The 18,786-nt window shown below is 46.5% G+C and overlaps 1 protein-coding gene across 1 annotated transcript in view; it reads right to left on the bottom strand.

The window, feature by feature from the left end:
- FAM222A (family with sequence similarity 222 member A) overlaps positions 1-18,786 on the bottom strand; it is a 55,711-nt gene that overhangs the window by 11,799 nt on the left and 25,126 nt on the right. Inside the window, exon 2 of the mRNA XM_041729545.1 lies at positions 14,971-15,098. Coding sequence (XP_041585479.1) covers positions 14,971-15,052 — 82 coding nt within the window. The 5' untranslated portion in view covers positions 15,053-15,098. The remainder of the gene's footprint in view (positions 1-14,970; positions 15,099-18,786) is intronic.

Raw genomic sequence — 18,786 nt, 5'->3', positions numbered from 1 at the left:
ATGGGGGAGGGGTGTCCCCGGCTGCTCCAGGGGATAAGGGGTCCCTGAGCACAGGACCTGGCCCAAGCCCACAGGGAGGAGCAGTCCGCATCTGCATTCCCCTTTGCTGCCGACACTCTGCCCTTGGAGGTGGCAGCCTCCTGAATGCTCAATTAACGTGACACTAATTAGCTGGTGGCACCAGCAGAATCCCTAATGAGGCCGCCCAGGAAGGGGGTGGGGGAAGGCGGCTGGGCCAGGGCAGATGCAGCTGTCCTCTGGCCTCCACTGGGAGGGATGTGCAGAGGGACGAGGGTGGCTGCCAACAACCCTGACCTGCGCCCAGCCCACTGACCGGGCTGTGAATCCAGGCGCCCTAGTGACCAGCGGGGGTGACCTCAGGGAGGTGACCGCAGCTCTCTGCCCTCCATTTGCCCTCAGAGAATAGAGTGGAGATTAAGTGAGAGAATGCGTGTCAGAAATCTTGGTACATCACAGTTGCTCAGAAAAGGCTGGCCGCCTGCCTCCCAGCTCTTTCTGGACCAGACGAGGCAGTGCAGGGTAGTGGTTATGCCCGGGCGCTGCAGAAAGGATCCTCACGTTCTCCAGCCCTGTGTGTACATGTGTATGCAGGCTCATGCGTACATGGGCGCAGATGCTAGGGACGCAGCGTGAAGCCACATGTGCCCAGATATTCAGGGCCATCCTGTATACGAAGACCAGCAGGTGCTCACAGGCACACGTGTGTATCCACACATGCCTTCCAGGCTCCGGAGTGCCCAAGGGGTCCCTGCAGGCAGGGCTGGGGGCACTTTAATCGCTCTGCAGCCTGAACTTCCTGTCACTCACCTGTGTCTCATCTGCGTCTCACCTGCTCTCTCTTTCCCTTACCTGCTCCCTGACCGGCCTCTGAGAGCCTGCTCCTCCCCGTCTCCCCGTCTCCCTGTGCCCAGCCTGCTGCACCGCCTGCCCGGTGCCCTTTGGAACTGCTGCTTCATCCCTCCTTTGGGCCGTGCACATACCCATCTGTCTCCATCCACCACCGTGTTGGTCTGACTCACCTGCTCTTTCCTCCCCGTGTGCCCTGCCCCCTCCCACATTCCACCCCTCCCCATTGTGCGCATATGCTCACTTGTGTGCGTGTTCTCTCTCTCTCTGTCTCTCTCTCTTTCTCTGCAGCCACCTCCCTGGCTCTGTACTGGATGCTGGTCCATTACAAGCGGGCTGCAGACATACTCTCTCAATTTTTGGCTAGTCCTGACTTTTTTTTATGGAGCATTTTGCCAAGCTGCAGTTTTTAATTTTAATGCGTTCCAATTTGTTTCCTTTGAGTTTTCTTTTTTTTTTCCTTCCCCCTTTCCATTTGCAAATCCTTCCTGGTGGATATTCCTCATAATTTGCTTCAAAGAATGATAATGGTTTTTCGTTGCAGGGTACCAGATTTTTAGTCTGTCTGGAATTTCTTGTGTGTGGTGTGAGGTAGGGCTCCAGTGTTACTCATTCCATGTGGCTAACCAGAGGTTCCAGCACTACATGTCCATCCCCACAGGTCTGAGAGAACTGCTCTGTCCCAGACTGAGCTCACATTGCACACTGGTCCATTTCTAGATGTTCTGCTCCATGCCTTGGCTCCCTCTGTCTCTGTACTCATCCCACCACCTCAGCCATAAGCCAGGGCAGTACTAGCCTGGTCCCGTACCCTTATACTTTTGTCAGAAGTACCTTGCCCATTCTTGGCCTTTTGTTCTTATCAACTTCAAAGTCAGATTTTCAAGTTACACACACATGGTCAGGATGTAAGGACTGGATTGATTTTTCCCCCTACTGAATCTCTGTCCATGTGCAGGATATATATCTATGTTTATTTAAGTCTTTAAAAAAAAAAATCACTGAGTAAAGTTTTCTCCACAAAGGTCATTTACCTCTTTTACCAATTTATTTTAGTTCCTTAATGTAATAGTATCCACAACTTGGATAAAATGGACAATTCCTAGAAAGACACAAACTACCTGACTTATGAAGAAGTGGAAAATCCGAACAGACCCGTAACCAATAAAGAGGTTGAGTCAATAATCAAAACACCCCTGCCACAAATCAAAACCACAGTGATATACCACTTCACACCTAGTAGGACAGCTAGAATCAGAAAGCCAGGTGGTAAGTTTTGGTGAAGACGTGGAGAAGCCAGAACTGCATACGCTGCTGGTGGGCACATATAACAGCATAGCTGCTTCAGAAGCCATTTGGCAGTTCCTCAAAAAGTCAAACAGAGAGCTGCCATGTGCCCAAAGAATACCATGCTTAGGTTTACCCACAAGAGAAATGGAAACCTAGGTCCCTGCAAAATTTTTTTTTCCTGCAAAAACTTCTTTTTTTTTAATTTATTTATGACAGAGAGAGAGAGAGAGAGAGAGAGAGAGGCAGAGACACAGGCAGAGGGAGAAGCAGACTCCATGCACCAGGAGCCCGACGTGGGATTCGATCCCGGGTCTCCAGGATCGCGCCCTGGGCCAAAGGCAGGCGCCAAACCGCTGCGCCACCCAGGAATCCCTTTCCTGCAAAAACTTATACTCAAACATGCACAGCAGCCTTACAATCGCCCCAAAGGCGGAACAGCCCAAACGTTTGTCAGCTGATATGTGGTAAATAAAACATGATGTAGCCCATGCAAGGGAAGATTATTCAGTGATGATGAGGAATGAAGTATGGATACAAGCTACATGGTGGATGAACCCTGAAAACATGGGAAGTGAAAACAGCCAGACACAAAGGGCCGCACGTCGTAGGATTCCATTTATACAAACTGTCCAAGAGAGGCAAACGCAGAGAGAGAGAATTGGCAAGTTTAGTGGTCAGGCGGTGAGGAGGCCAGAAGAAACGGGGACTCATAGTTAATGGGTGTGAGGTTTCTGTTTGGGGTGGAGGAAATGTTCTGAAGTTTAATGGTGATGACTGCACAACCCTGAGAATTCACACTACAGAGTATTCACTAGTATGCTTTGAATGGCTGGAGAGCGTGGTACGTGTTACCATACACGTAATGCTGTTTCCATTAAAAAAAAAAAAAGTAATAGTATCTTTTTTAAAAATGCAATTGCCAGCTCTTTGTAGTTGGTGTAGAGTAGGAGCCAGCAAACCACAACATACAGGCCAAGCCTGGCCTGCTGCCTGCTTTTGTAAATAAAGTTTTATTGGAACACAGCCATGCCGATTCTGAGTGTCTGTGGCTGTTTTCGCGCTACCACCCAGCAGAGTGGAATAAGTTACCATAGAGACTGTATGGCCTACAGGGGTGAAAATATCAGGAATGTTACAGGAAATGTGTGCCAACTCCCGTTGTAGGGGAACACGACTGTGTTTGTATGTTGGCCTTATGTCTGCGGGCTTGGTGAATTCTTTTGCTGGAGTTTCTATGCAGCTAGTTTTACTTCTTTCTAATCCTTACAACTCATTATATATTTTCTCTGTCTCACTGAGGTGGCCAGGACCTCTGCACAGTGTGGAAAGGCAGTGACTTGGATCTTTGTCTTGCTCTGATTTTAGCAACCCTCAGGTTGGTTTGTTGTGGATTGCCCTGTAGAGAGGAAGTTGCCTTCCTTCCTAGTTTAAGAGCTGATTTTTATTTGTTAAATCATAAAAGGGGGCCAACTCCAGCTGGCTCTCTCCCAGCCCTTCATCTCTGAGCTGCTGTTCCTGTGGCGGGGGTGGCACTGGACCTTCCTTCTGTCCCCAGGCTGCACTCAGCAACAGCTATGTAATTGAATCTGCTACCAGAGGTTTGTTTTTAATTTTATTGGAATTTTAAATTGCTTTGTTTCTTCCGTATTTTATTAGTGTCAGTGGAAGCAGCTGCACCTGCAGGAATGCTCGTGGGGCTGTGGCTCCAGCCTTTTGGGGTCAAGGTTGGTGGGTGAGGGGTGGGACTTGGGGAAAAGAGCCTCCCCCTGCTCCTCCTGGGTTAGCAAGCCCTTCCTCCCCTGAAGATGGGAGGGTGGGCGGGAACCTTTGGTCCCTTTGTGAGTATGGGAAGGGGGGATTCCCTCTCTCAGTGGGACCTGGGGCAGGTAAAGTGTGTGAGTCTGCTCCCAGGCCTTGGGGGGTTCTCTCTTGTACTTATTCTCACATCACAGTGGAGTTAACAGGCCCAGAGAGGGAGGGCCAGGCACTCACGTGTGCAAGACCACACACATGAACGTGCACGCCCCATTTAGGGCACAGCCAGATTTGACCCCCAGACCATCTCCATCTCAAAGCCTGTGTCCTGAAGGCTCATGGGCAGGAAGGGAGGATGGGCATGCTACTCTCAGCTACAGAAGAGCAGTCTGAGGCAGAGAGAGGCTGTGCCACTTACCCAAGGGCTGGCAGAGCAAGGGTGGCAGCTCACACGCAGTCTCCTGGGGTGGCTGCCTCAGCTCTTCCCTTCCTGGATGGCAGATCCCCGAATGCCTCTCCCCAAGCCCCCTTGGTGCCTCTCTGGGGCTCTCTGCATAGTCTACACTTAGAGCAGCATGGACTCAGAGTTTATGTATCAACACCATGATGAGAAAGTCAAATATTTATTAGGAAGGAAGGTCCTGAGCAGCTGAGAAAAACAGGCTTCTGTCCCAAGTGTGGGCAGATCCTGTTTGGGACCCTGGGACTCTGGTCAGCTGGGAGTAGTCCAAGATCTTAGGCCTGAGGTAGGGGAGGGGAAATGGACTCCCCCCATACGTGTACACACACACACACACACTTTTTTAAATCGTTTTTCTCTCCAAGTCACTTTCTCTAGCCACCAGGAATAGGCTACAACAGCCAGCTGCCCAGGCTTCTGGACATAGGACCACTCATACTCCTGGCGCCCTCTATCTGCCTGACCTCAGATCCCAGAGAGGTAAATTGTAGCCTTTTCTGGTTTGCTGGACATGTTCTGGGCACATGGGGCTGCTATGCCTTGTATAGCCCTGTGTCATCAGGCTGCTCTGATCCCACTTTATAGGAATGGAGGGAGGGGATCTCAGACTAAGCCACGTCTTTCCTCGACCAGGCTTTTGACATTACTGTCATAGGTGGTCAGAGCTGGATGGCTTCTTTGGTCCACCTGACCCTATCCCTTGCTTTATTTATTTATTTTTTAATTTTTATTTACTTATGATAGTCACAGAGAGAGAGAGAGAGAGAGAGAGAGAGGCAGAGACACAGGCAGAGACAGAAGCAGGCTCCATGCACCGGGAGCCCGACGTGGGATTCGATCCCGGGTCTCCAGGATCGCGCCCTGGGCCAAAGGCAGGCGCCAAACCGCTGCGCCACCCAGGGATCCCCATATCCCTTGCTTTATATAAGGGAGAACACTGGCCCTAAGAAGCTGCCCAACTTGTCCAAATCACGGTACACGTGGCCCAGTTGAGACCTCTCTCCTGTGGTAAGAAATGCAGTGCAGCCTATGGTCTGGTGGCAAAGCTCAGGGAGAGCCCTTCCCGTCTCAGTTATGCCTGAAGGCCACAGGCACAAGAGGGCGGGACTGCCCCAGAGTCATGCCCAGGAGGAAAGGGCAGGAGCCTTCTCTGCCAATGTCCAGGCCTGGGCCAGCAGCAGGGCACCCAATTCAATTTGCTTATCTCCCTTCCTGCCTCCCTCTTTCCTGTGCTCTTCAATTACAGGCAGAGTCACTATCTTTTCCAATAAGTGCAAAGATGTCAAAGGGCCTGAGTGAGCTGGAGATGCAGGACGTCCTTGGTGGTCCCCCACACTGTCTAGATCAAGCCTAGGAGCAGAAAGGAAGGACTAGTCCAGGTCGGTCATCATGCCCAGCCTCTGCCTCCAACCAGCAGCACAGGAGCAATTAAAGGTTAAAACACACAGATCCTTTGAGCCAGTAAGTCCATGGAATAATGTTTTTTGCACAAATATACATACATGTACAAAGATTTATTACAGCATTGTTCAGAATAGGAAGAGACTAGAAACAACCTAAATGTCTATCAACAGAGGGATGGTTTAAAACGTTATTCTTTATCCATGTAATGGAATACAATGCAACTGTTAAAAAGAATGAGGGTGAGATGGATATATTGGTAATTAAAAAAGGCAAGGAACTGAGGGGTGTGTGTGTGAATGTTTATACAAAAGGTATTTTTTTTTTTAAATTTTTATTTATTTATTCATTCATTCATTCATGAGAGGCACAGAGAGAGACACGGCAGAGGGAGAAGCAGGCTGCCTGCAGGGAGCCCAATATGGGACTCGATCCCAGGACCCCAGGATCATGATCCAGGCCAAAGACAGACACGCTCAATCACTGAGCCATCCAGGCATCCCACAAAAGGTATTTATTGTTCCTCCTGCATGTGTGTATTTTTCAGGAGGGTATTTAAGAAACTGCTAACACGGATTTCCTCTGGGAAGGAGAGTTATTTTTCATTTTAAATTCTCATGCTTTCTGAATTGGGGACCATAGACAATCTATTCAGTGAAGTACTTAATTTAACAAAAGAGAATATGTTCTTCCTGAAGGTTATATAAAGGAATGAAAGGGACTATGCATGAAAAATAATATTACTTGAAACCAAAGCCCCGCCCCCAACCAAATCATCTGACATTCTTCTGTTTTTGATAAGGTAGACAAATATTTTTCTATACCCCTATCTTTGAAAGAACACCAATAGAAGACTTCAATTTTAAGGAATGTGGATATAATACCTTCTCTTCCTACAAATGCCCCAAAAGCAACATGCAACAAAAACACTAGTTCTTCCATTTTTTGGCAAAACTAGGAGAGTGCTAAACCCCTAAACAACCATACGTATACAGGGTGTCCAAAGCAACAGAGATCAAATGGGGCTGAGGGAGGAAGCATAAAGAGGGTGCCTAGCTGTACATTTCAGAAAGAGCCAGCTGCATACACTTCCTAAGTGTTATAGATATCCCTTTTAGATTTGTATAAATTTAAACAAAATCTAAACCCCCTTCTTTGCTACAGTAAAACCAGGGATGTATCAGCTGGTTATAGACCTTCCCTATGCCCACTTGGTTCTGAAAAGCAAAGAAGGTAGCGCTAAATAAGAAATCCCCCAAATAAGCCATACTTGTAGGAACCAGTTTGTCTCTGAGGCAGCTGGAGGGAAACAGCTGGGCTGAGAAAAACTCATCTCCTCCAGAGGTGAGTAATAAAATTGAACTAGCATGGTACTTAATTGAAAGGAAAATGAGAAAGAAGGCAAATTCTAAGTAATGGCTGGAAAAGCAAAAACAAAAAACCAAACTACAATCCACTTCCCATCAGAAAAATGTAGCCACAGATGAGATGAAAATTATAGCCAGATAATTTCATTGTGAAGGAAAAAAACCTTACAATTGTTTCTATAAAAAAACAAAACAAAACAAAACACCACAAAGCAGATATACAAGAGTAGAAGGAAAAAACTCATAAAAGCAAAAGGGGAAAATAGAATGTACAAGAAAAACAAAAGGTGCAAAAAAAGAGCAAAGTGAAAGGGGTACACAGGGAAGACAGGCAAAAGACAGCCAATCTGTACTTAAACTAGAGTCCCCAAAGAAGGAAATTAAAATAATACAAGCCTTGGATCTGCCTGTCAAAAGGGCATGGTACTGTGTTCCAGGGAAAAGAGACTCTGAATGGCCAACCCCAGGACACATGCTAGTAAAGTAATAACATGAGAGACATGGAAAGGTCAAAGTGAAATATAAAGAAGGAAAAATCAGGCTTTAACTTCTCCATGGCAACAGTCAACATTAGAGAACAGAACATGGTCTGCAAAGATTCTCAAGGAAACAAAGTGACTTTCTGAACTTGTGGGAACTCCTGGAGTGCTGTTCACTTGAGGCCTTAAGCCATATGCCAGTGGACCAACTTTGGATCATGGGAAAAGAAGGCACAAGAACTGGTGGTGAGCACTGACCCTATTTCTCTAGGAGTCAGAGAAATGACTGTGTTCTTGTAACCAGCATTACAAGTCCTGGGAACAGAGTAAGGGTATCATGAATAACAGAAGAGGGAAGGGGAAAGAGAAGGATGGCAGTAGAAGTATACAGATATCCTCGTATTTAATAGTTGTGATCAAAAGATATATTTTTAAAGTTTATTATTATTTTTTAATAATCTTTTTAAAAAAGAGAATTAAAAAAAAATTTTTTTTGTAATCTCTACACCCAACGTGGGGCTTGAACTCACAACTCTGAGTTCAAGAGTAGCATGCTCTACTGACTGAGCCAGCCAGATGCCCCAAAAGATATCATTTAAAACTGATGTCAGGTAGGGACACCTGCGTGGCACAGGCAGTTAAGTGTTCTCTTGGTTTCAGCTCAGGTTTTGATCTCAGGGTCCATGAGATCAAGCTCCACATTAAGGTCCACGTCCATCATCAGGCTCAGTGCTCAGTGTAGCATCTGCTTGAGATTCTTTCTCTCCCCCTCTGCCCCTCCCATTTGTGCTCTCTCTCTCTCTCTCTCTCTCTCTAATAAATAAATCTTAAAACTGATGTCAAGTAATGGAGGCTTAGGGACGCCTGGGTGGCTCAGTGGTTGAGCGTCTGCCTTTGCCTTTGGAATTCCGGGATCGAGTCCTGCATCGGGCTCCTGCCTGGAAGCCTGCTTCTCTTCCCTCTGCCTCTCTGCCTCTGTGTCTCTGCCTCTCTCTGTGTCTCTCATGAATAAATAAATAAAATCTTAAAAAAAAAAAAAAGTAATCAAGGCTTAATAGGAAGGAAATAATTCTAAGAAAATATAGAGAGAAAAAGGAAATACATTGATTTCATCATTTTGTTCATTCTAGGGACAGTAATAGATACTGTTCCAAAGAAATAGAGATCAGGGTATTCTTTAAAGTTACAGTAGAACGAAAACGACCTCCTTGGGATCCCTGGGTGGCTCAGCGGTTTAGCATCTGCCTTCAGTCCAGGGCCTGATCCTGACCCTGGATCAAGTCCCACGTCAGGCTTCCTGCATGGAGCCTGCTTCTCACTCTGCCTGTGTCTCTGCCTCTCTCTCTCTCTCTCTCTCTCTCTCTCTCTCTCTCTCTCTCTCTCATGAATAAATAAATAAAATCTTAAAAAAAAAAAGACCTCCTTTATGATTATAGGTACACAAGCACAGATCACATAGACCTTTTTATTTATTTTTTTAAGATTGTAATCATTTGACAGAGAGTGAGCAAGAGAAGCAGACTCCCCACTAAGCAGGGAGCCCAATGCAGGGCTTCATCTCAGGACCCTGGGATCATGACCTGAGCCAAAGGCAGACGCTTAGCCAACTGAGCCACCCAGGCATCCCAAGATAGACTTTTCAAAGCATTAAAATAAAGCACAAAATAGATCAGACATCTGTCATGTCAATAAATGTAAAAAGAAAAAATTGTTTAAAAGTCATTGAGATTGTTTCACAAAGCTTAATTCAACTCTACTGTATATGAGTCACATCTAAACTAAGTAATTCAGAAAGGCTGAAATGAAAGGATTGGTAAAGTTTCAAGGAAAATGTGAATTAAAAAAGCAGAGATTACCTACCATCTTAGATAAAACTGAACCCAGGTTCAAAAGTATTAAATATGGCAAAGAAAGTACAATTCACTACAAAGATTTAAGATATTAATATCTCTGTGTTAAATGACATTGCATCACCGTGCATAAGGCCACAGCTCTAGGCGCTGCAAGAAGAAACAGCCTGGAACATGTGAGTAGTAGGTGTCTAATTTACTTCTCCATCCATGACAGGTAAGCAAGGATAAGGAAGACATAACTAACATAATTAATGGGGGAGACATAATTCGTATACACCAAACTCTTGAATCCCCCAAACAGCCACATTTCTTTTCAGGTCTCATCTGAAAAGTCTGAAAACTCACAAAAACTGATTACATCACAAAGGAAAATTCAAGTCCAAAAGAGTAGCAATCATGCACAACAATTCTCTGATCATAATGCATTATAACTAGAAATAATTAATTGCAGAAGCACCTACTACCTGAGTGAATAGATGGAACTCAAATGAGCCTTAGGTCAAAGAAGAAATCAAAACCACATTACAAGAGATTTAAAAAATAATAAAAATATCTTCTATTAGGACCTATAGGATACAGCTAAAGTAGTGCTCAGAGAATTCATAGTCTTAATATTTCCTTTTTTCCCCTTGTTTATCAGTATAGGGTTAAGCCCCTAACTCAGATTTTTAAAGAAATGAATACAAAGAATATTTTAACTAAAATAAAAGCATAAATCGGGCAGCCCGGGTAGCTCAGCGGTTTAGCACCGTCTTCAGCCCAGGGCGTAATCCTGGAGACCCAGGATCCAGTCCCACATCAGGCTCCCTGCATGGAGCCTGCTTCTCCCTCTGCCTGTGTCTCTGCCTCTCTCTCTCTCTCTCTGTGTCTCTCATGAATAAATAAAATCTTTAAAAAAAAAAAAAAGAGGGTCACCTTTTAAAAGAAATAAAAATAAAATCATAAATTAATGAATTAGAAGCTAGAAAAGGGTAATTACTAATAAATAAATCCCAAAGATGTATCTTGGGGGAATGGGAGGTTGGTAACCTCTTAACTAACTTACCCAATCAAGAAAAACAGGGTGGGGTGGGGGAGAGAAGCACAAAATATACTAGAAATATAAAGATGAAATTCTTCTTTAAAAGAACTGTAAATTAATTTGTTCAACCTCATGCAAGTAAATTTTACAACTGGATAAAATAAATACTTTTCTAGACATAATTTACCAAACTCATTCAAGGGGCAATAGAACAATTATAACAGATCAATTATTACAGAAGAATCAAAGAAGTACTCCCCCACCCTAAAGAAAGGCACTGGCCCAGACTGTTTCATGGAGGATCAGATAATCCATTTCTACTTAAACTGTCACAGAGTATAGAGAAAGGAGGGAAGCCTCCATTTTCTTTATGAGGCAAGCATAACACTGATCATGAAACCCAACAAAAATTGTTCCAAAAGACTGAAGACTAATCTCACAGATGAAATTGCAGCAAAACTCTTAAGTAACCAAGCCAATCCAGCAGTAGATAGAATTTAAAATATATGTATATATATGTACATATGTATGTATGTACATATATACACATATATAAATAAAATTTTTATATATGAGAAAGAGAGAAAGTGAGTGAGAGCACGAGTGGAGGGGGAAAGGCAGAGAGGGAGAAGCAGACTCCCTGCTGAGCGGTGAGCCTGATGCAGGACTTGACCCCAGGGCCCTAGGATCATCACCTGAGCCAAAGGCACACACGCTTAACCGACTGAGGCACCCAGGAGCCTCAATCCAGCAATATATTGAAATATGCACCATGACCAAGTGAGACTCAACAAGGAATGCAAAGATAGTTCAATGTTAAGGGACCTCTATCAACATTCCTATTAAAAGATCAAAGGAAAAAAATAAGACCGTCTTCATATACACTGAAAAGGCATTTGGTAAACCTCAACTTCTTGATTTTTTAAAATTCTTAATAAAACAGGAATACATGGACACTTATTTAACCTGATAAAACATCTGCCCCTGAAACCAGCATTTTGCATGATGGGGACATTCCAAAAGCTTCTCATTAAAGTCAGGAATGAAGCAAGAGTGTCTATTATACTATGAAATAAGACAAAGAAATTAAGGTATAAAACTTCCAAAGTAGGAGGTAAGATTACGATTTGCATGTGATAGAGTAACTGGAAAATCTAAGAGACCAAATGGAAAAACCATTACAAACAATAAAAGAATTCAGACGGGGCAGGAGTTAATAGCTTTTATAGAAATAACCGCCATTTCAGAAAGAAAAGACGAGCCAAAAAAAGGGTAACTATCTAGAATTAAACTTAAAATGTGCAAGATCTAGATGAAGTGAATATTAAAACATTCCCAGGGACATAAAAATATCTGAACAAGCCAAGGGTTTCTCATGGTCCTGGAGGCCATCAACATAAAAAAATTTCTTCCTGAATTACAAATTTCATGCAATCCCAGGAAAAAGAACAGGATTTTTGCTCTTATTCAGATGAGTTGATTCTATAGTTGAGACAGAAAATTTAATAGCCAGGGAAGTTGTAGGGGAAGGGTGGGGACACAACCAGGAACAAGAAAGCACCACCAAATATTAAAAGGTGTTATGTGTGTGCTACAATACGAATAAACCTTGAAAACGCGATAAGTCAAAGAAGTCAGTCACAAGGGGTGCCTGGGTGGCTCAGTTGGTTAAGAGGCTACTTTCAGTTTAGGTCGTGATCCCAGGGTCCTGGGCTAGAGCCCCCCATTGCTTTGGGCTCCTGCTCAGCAGGGAGCCTGCTTCTCCTTCCCCCTCTGCTCCTCCTCCTACTTGTGCTCTAGTGTGTGTGTATGCTCTGTCAAATAAATAAATAAAATCTTTTTTTTTTTTTTTAAAGCCAGTCGCAAAAGGCCACATACTGTCGGGTTTCTTTCCTTTAAAGTCCAAAATAGGAATCTATAAAGAAGGGAGAGTAGGGGGTCAGGGATTGACTGCGGATCAGTAAGGGGTTTCTTCCTGAGGTGATAAAAAAAAAGTTCTAAAATTGACTGTGGTGATGGTTGCAAAATTCTCTAAATATACTAAAAACCATTAATTGTACACTTCACATGGGTGGGTTTTATGGTATGTGAATTCTATTTCAATATAGTTAATATATTTAATGTATTATAACTAACAATTAAAACAGCATTGCCCTAATGTCTTAAATATGCTTGGATCCATACCTCACACTTCATACCATGTATTTTAAAAATTAAGCCATAGGGCAGCCCTGGTGGGTCAGTGGTTTAGCGCCGCCTTCAGCCCAGGGCCTGATCCTGGAGACCTGGGATTGAGTCCCATGTCGGGCTCCCTGCACGGAGCCTGCTGCTCCCTCTGCCTGTGTCTCTGCCTGTCTCTCTCTGTGTGTCTCTCATGAATGAATAAATAAAAATCTTTAAAAAAAATAAAAATTAAGCCATAAAAAAAAAAAAAAACTAGAAGAAACCCTGGGGAACTTAAATAATCTCAGCATGAGGAAGGACTTTCTAAGTATGACACAAAATTTCCTTTTAGGAAATACAGATTTCACTTCACAAAGAAAATTTCTCCATGGCACAAAGACAAATGATAAACTGGGGAAACCATATGCAATTCAGATGACAGAGGTCTAATTCCATCATATACAAACATCTCCTGTAATTCAATAAGGATAAAAACCACCCAATTGAAAAAAATGGACCAAGGAGATGAATAAGTTCAAAGATAAAAAGACTCCAAGATGAAAAGCTATTCATCCTCATTCATGTTAAACTTAATTTAAAACTACACTGTGATCCTGCTTTCACTGACAAGGTGACCAAGCCTAGAAGTCTGCTACCATGCTGTGATGGTGAGCATGTGGGCAAACAGGCTGTCTCAGACTCATCTGAAGATGTCACTCAGACCACATCTATCAAAATTATAAAGGTACAGACCTTTGACCCAGTATTTCTGCTTCTAGAAATTTATCCTGTAGTTTTATTCACACCTTTGTGACATGTACATGGTTGTGTATCATCGCACTACTTATAAAGGCAACAGGTCAAATAACACCCTTGCTGTGGAAAACTAAGTGCCAAAAGAAGGAAGAAGCTCTCTTTAGAGGCTGACCTATGGGACATATGGCTAATTTAAAAAGGGATGTCCCAGGTGTGCTGGGTCATGCAGAGAACCATCTGGAAGGACACACAGGACAACACTGGCTACCTCTGAGAAGGGGAGTGGGCAGCTGTGCAACAGGATTGAGGTGGAGACCTTTGTATAGCCGTCCATTCCTTTTGTACAGTGGACCACATGAATGTCCTATCTTGTCTAAAGATAAACATGTATTAAGAAAGGAAAAAGATGGGATCCCTGGGTGGCTCGGCGGTTTGGCACCTGCCTTTGGCCCAGGGCGTGATACTGGAGTCCCGGGATCAAGTCCTGCATTGGGCTCCCTGCATGGAGCCTGCTTCTCCCTCTGCTTGTGTCTCTGCCTCTCTCTCTCTCTCTATCATGAATGAATAAATAAATCTTAAAAAAAAAAAAAAAAAAAGAAAAGAAAAAGGGCGAGCAACAGTGCAAGTCCAATGATGAATGGCAACCAATCCTGTTCTCCAGGAGAGAGCCAATAGGCAGCTGAGGGGGGAGGAGGAGAGAGATAATCTTTTTTTTTTTTTTTTTTTTTTGAGCGAGAGAATCTTATGCAGACTCCATGCTCAGTGTGGAGCTGGGACACAGGGCTCCATTTCACAATGCTAAGATCATGACCTGAGCTGAAATCTAGAGTTGGATGCTTAACCAACTAAGCCACCCAGGCACCCTGATTTTTTTTTTCCCAAGAGACGTCAGAAATCCAGATTATGATGCAAATTTCACTGTTTTCAAATGTTTCCAAATACTTCCAATTTTTAAAAAACCCTATGTTTGTCTAAAAATAATCGGATTAGATGGTTTGGTATTCCTGTCCTAGATGGTCAAGAAAGAAAAACCCTTGGAGATTACCAAGTCCAGCTCCCTAATTAGACACACTGAAAGAGCAAGGCCCAGAGAAGGGAAGGACAAGCCCAAGATCATACAGCAAACTGGGCCCCAAGCTGGGATCCCACTGAGGACTATTTGCTTCCACATTGTCCTCCTCTTGGCTAACAATGCAAGAAAATCATGGTGGGTGAGACAGACCTGGTACATTGTGGGGTCCCAGACAGGGGGCTGGGGTTGGGGGGGTCACACCCAGTGGGAGTCTGCTTAAAACGGGTGGGTGCTGTTGTGGAGTAGTGGTGCAGGACGGGCAAAGGCCTAGAACACAGCTCTGGGCAGAGCTGAGGTGGGCGGACGAGCTGGGGTTCAGATGGCATTACCTGCTGGGATCTGCCCCACAGAGGCCTGAAGTGGGAAAAGCTCCTGTGGACAGAGAGCAAGGAACAGAGAGCAAGCCCCTGTGGACTCAGTGGGCAGAGGAAGGCCAACAGGGGCAGGGGCTGGGGAGGCATGGACAGGGAGAAGGCATGCACTCACACTTGCGCAGCTCCAGGCTCTTGCTCGGGCAGGCCAGGTGTTGGACCGGTGGGTTCTGGGTCCTCTGGAGACAGGCCAGCATGGCTGAGCTGGGAGCCCGTGGTGGGGCACACTGTGCAGCAGGGTCTCTGTGAGGAGGGAGATGAAGTGCTTGTCACTCATGCTGCTCCATGCCCGCATCCCACTGCCCCCCCCCCCCCCCTCGCTGGGAGATGCTTCCAGCAGCCTCCCTGCTACCCAGCAGAACATTGAAGACTTTCAGAGCAGACACTCCTCCTTTCTCACCCAACAGATGAGGGCACAGCTGGAGGCATCAAAGGAAGGAAAGGCAAAGAATCCAGATCTCCTGAGTGGTGGATTTACACCGTGATGGGGCCAGAACTGATCGGTCACACATATTCTGGCCCTGCCCGTTGTGTGGGTCACCTCCTCCAGGGTGCTTCCTGGATGCCCCCAGGCCTAGTTAGAACCTCACCCCCTCAGCAGGTTGCCCTTCCAGCCAGTGGCAGCCTATGGCTCTCCTGTCACCACCTGTGACTGGGTTTCTCTCTGCTCTTCAGCTTTGAGCTCCTAAAAGGCAGAGACCCCACGAGGTCACCTTTGGAAGCTACACGGGGTGGTGAGAGGTGGAGGGGCACCCAGGAACTGCCAGGGGACACATGGGTGTGCCAGTGTTGTTCTGGGGCATTCTCACAGCATGCCCGAAAGGGAGACATCCAAGACAGTGTTCCTAGGAGAATGAGAGGCCTCCAACCCTGACAGGTGCTGAGCCTGAGCCCAGATCCTGAGGGCCCCAGGGCTCCCAGAACACAGAGCACCTGAGGAGCAGGGTGAGCCCAGGCCAGGCAGGGCCTGCCCTGGAGGCCATGAAGAGAGAGCAGGAATTTCTCTGCAGGGCCCTCCCTTCCTCTCTTCCCAGTAAGGAGCTGGACCAGCTGCCTGTCACCCCTGACATCCACCCAGCCAGGCCCCGGGCCCCAGAGCATTCTGACCTGACCCCCTGACCCCACCCCACCCCACTGTATCACACTCCTTCCCTCCCCTCCCCAGGACCTGAGCTGCCAAGCTGGGCCAACTCAGTCCTCCTGCCAGTTCTTAAAAAAAAGAAGAAAGACGAGGGGTGGGGGTGTGTTTAAGGGGGAAGAAAGGGGAGCTATTTAATACTAAACAGGTGTCTGGAGCCCTTAAATTCTGCTGCTTTCTTCTAATAATGAAGTATTCATGAGGAAAAGCCTTTTTTCACTACTTTCTTAAGATACTAATTTCACAACAAGCTCCTTGTTACGGCGCAATTATTCCAATCTTGAATTTCCCCGAGACGGTTGCAGCCTCCTGTCTGTCCTGGCCTCTCGGTAAATGAAAGACAATCACGTAACCACCTTTCATTATGCTCTATTTTACTTTCAGCAAAGGTACCCTGAAAGAAATGATTTACTCTGAAAGGGACTTTTATTCAGTTTCAAAACCAATTTTCTCCTATTACTGTCTCAGGGAGAAAAAAAAAAAAAGAAAGTAGGGGGTGGATGGGGGAGGGGAGGTGGTTCTCATCTGCCCCCCCACCCACCCACCCCTCCCGCCAATCGCCAGTCTTAACGCAGCCACGACACAGAGCTGCAGTATCCACTTCCCGGCTTTGATTTCTGGTAATTTTAAAATATGCCATTACAATCAGGCAGAAATTATACAGTTTAAAAAGGGAATGAAGTGGGGTTTATTGCACGGATGAAAGCCCTCGACAGCGGGAAGGAGGCACTGCTCATTGGGGACAGGGGACCTGGGCCCTTTAGGACACACCCGCACACACACCCTGCCCCACTCGGACACCTGGAGACACACGGGCATGACGCCTGTACACACACACACACAAGTCTCCCGAGATGGGCACAGTGCTGACCCCACACACACACACCACCAACCCCCCACCCACAGTGCCGGGCCCTCCACACCCCTTGGTGCCCTCTCATGTACACGCAGGCTGTCCACTGTCATGCAGAACCACGTGCGCACCTGGAAGGGAAAAGGCTGCCAGCCCAGAGTCCCCTTCTCACTGCTCTGACAGAGGGTGCAGGGGACAGAGGAGAGAGCCAGAGAAGGCCGGCAGCTGCAGGTGAAAGTCCTTGCCATCCACCGATGGGGAAACCCAAGTCAGAGAGAGGCAGAACTCAGCCCAGGGCCACCCAGGAAGCAGTGGCTAGATGAGCCTGCCCCCTCACCAGCAGGTAGCCCACCGGGCTGGTCTGGAAACCTGGAACCCACATATTCCTACCCTAGGAACCACTGCATGTCCCCAGGGGAGCTACTGCCCCTCTCTTGTAAGACACGCTTCCTGATCCCTCCCAGGTCATTATCCGCCAGCGTCCTGACCATGCCCATCATCCCCCCATCCTCCTGCTGCCCCTGAGGGTCCTTTCCACCTCTTGCCTTTCACAGGTGCCAGGGGCCCAAGAAGCCCAGTCCCTGTCCAGGTCCTCCTCCACAACTCCCCACAGGCCACACATTCCAGCATGCTTTGCAACTGAATGGGACAGGCTGCCTCATCTAGGGCCTCTCTGGACTCCATCACTGCCTTTTCTGTGGGGCTCTGGTTTTCAGAGTGCTCGGATGGTGGATGCCTTAGCAGTTCTGGGAGCTGAGAGGCTAACAGTTCAGGGAGTGACAGAGGATCCGCTAGAGGGGACAAGATCCATGTTAAGGCCTCAGCTCATTGCAACTGCCTGGATCATTTCATCCCTTGATTCTGAAGGACCGGCAGGCAGGTCCCCAAAGCTGGAGAGACCATCTTCACTTGAAAGGGAAGGGTTGGGGATCCTTGGGTGGCTCAGTGGTTTAGCACCTGCCTTCGGCCCAGGGCGTGATCCTGGAGACCAGGGATCGAGTCCCACATCGGGTTCCCTGTATGGAGCCTGCTTCTCCTTCTGCCTGTGTGTCTGCCTCTCTCATGAATAAATAAAATCTTAAAAAAAAAAAAAAAAAAGAGGGAAGGGTTTTTCCTCTCTGTGCCTCTAATCCCAATTCATTCCTCATTTTCCCAGGAACCCTGTACCCCGCTGTTGGGGCAGGTTGAGGGGTCAGCATGGGAGGAAACAGGAGCCAGCTGAGCATGATGATGAGTGGGTTACCACCAGTCCCCGCATCATCCCGACCATCTACAACAGGGCAAAGATCCCTCTCTCCTTGCCCTTAAATGTCTCTCTGACCTCAAGATAGAGCCTAGCCTTCTTTGCCTATCCTCGCCTGCTCTCCTAGCCCTCCCTCCAGCTGGCTGCTCTTGCGTCCCCAAAACTTTGCCTGTGCTGGTCCCTCTGCCCACAGCACTGCCACCTCAATACATTTAACTCAAACTCTGGCTCAATTGTCCTTCTGGGCACGTCCCCCCCCCCAACAGTCCTAATCACACCAAGTTGTAATTGCCAATATTCATGTCTGTCTCTCTCCACTGGACTGTGAGTTTCTCAGGGGCAAGGACCATGTCTTATTTGTCTCCTTCTCCCAGTGCCTGGCAAAGAGTAATCATTTAATAAATAAGTGTTGAATGACTGGCTGAATCAATGAATCAGTTATTGTCAGATGAAATGACTGAGGCTCAGAGAAGCCAAGCATCCTGCACAAGGTCACACAGCAAGCTGGGGACAGCAATGGGACAGGCAGCTAACATATTTATGTTCTTCTCATGACCCTGCCCTGCCCCCACTCTGCTTGGCCATCATCCCATCCACAGAAAGCCAGCTCCTCTGTGGCCCCACCCTGACTCGTGACTCCCCCAGCCAGGGACCATCCTGGGAACACTGCTCATTTTGAAACCCTATCTGCAAATCA

The sequence above is a fragment of the Vulpes lagopus genome, chromosome 14 (assembly GCF_018345385.1).
Source record: "Vulpes lagopus strain Blue_001 chromosome 14, ASM1834538v1, whole genome shotgun sequence".
Classification (NCBI taxonomy): Eukaryota; Metazoa; Chordata; class Mammalia; order Carnivora; family Canidae; genus Vulpes; species Vulpes lagopus.
This window is presented reverse-complemented; position numbering and strand designations above follow the sequence as displayed.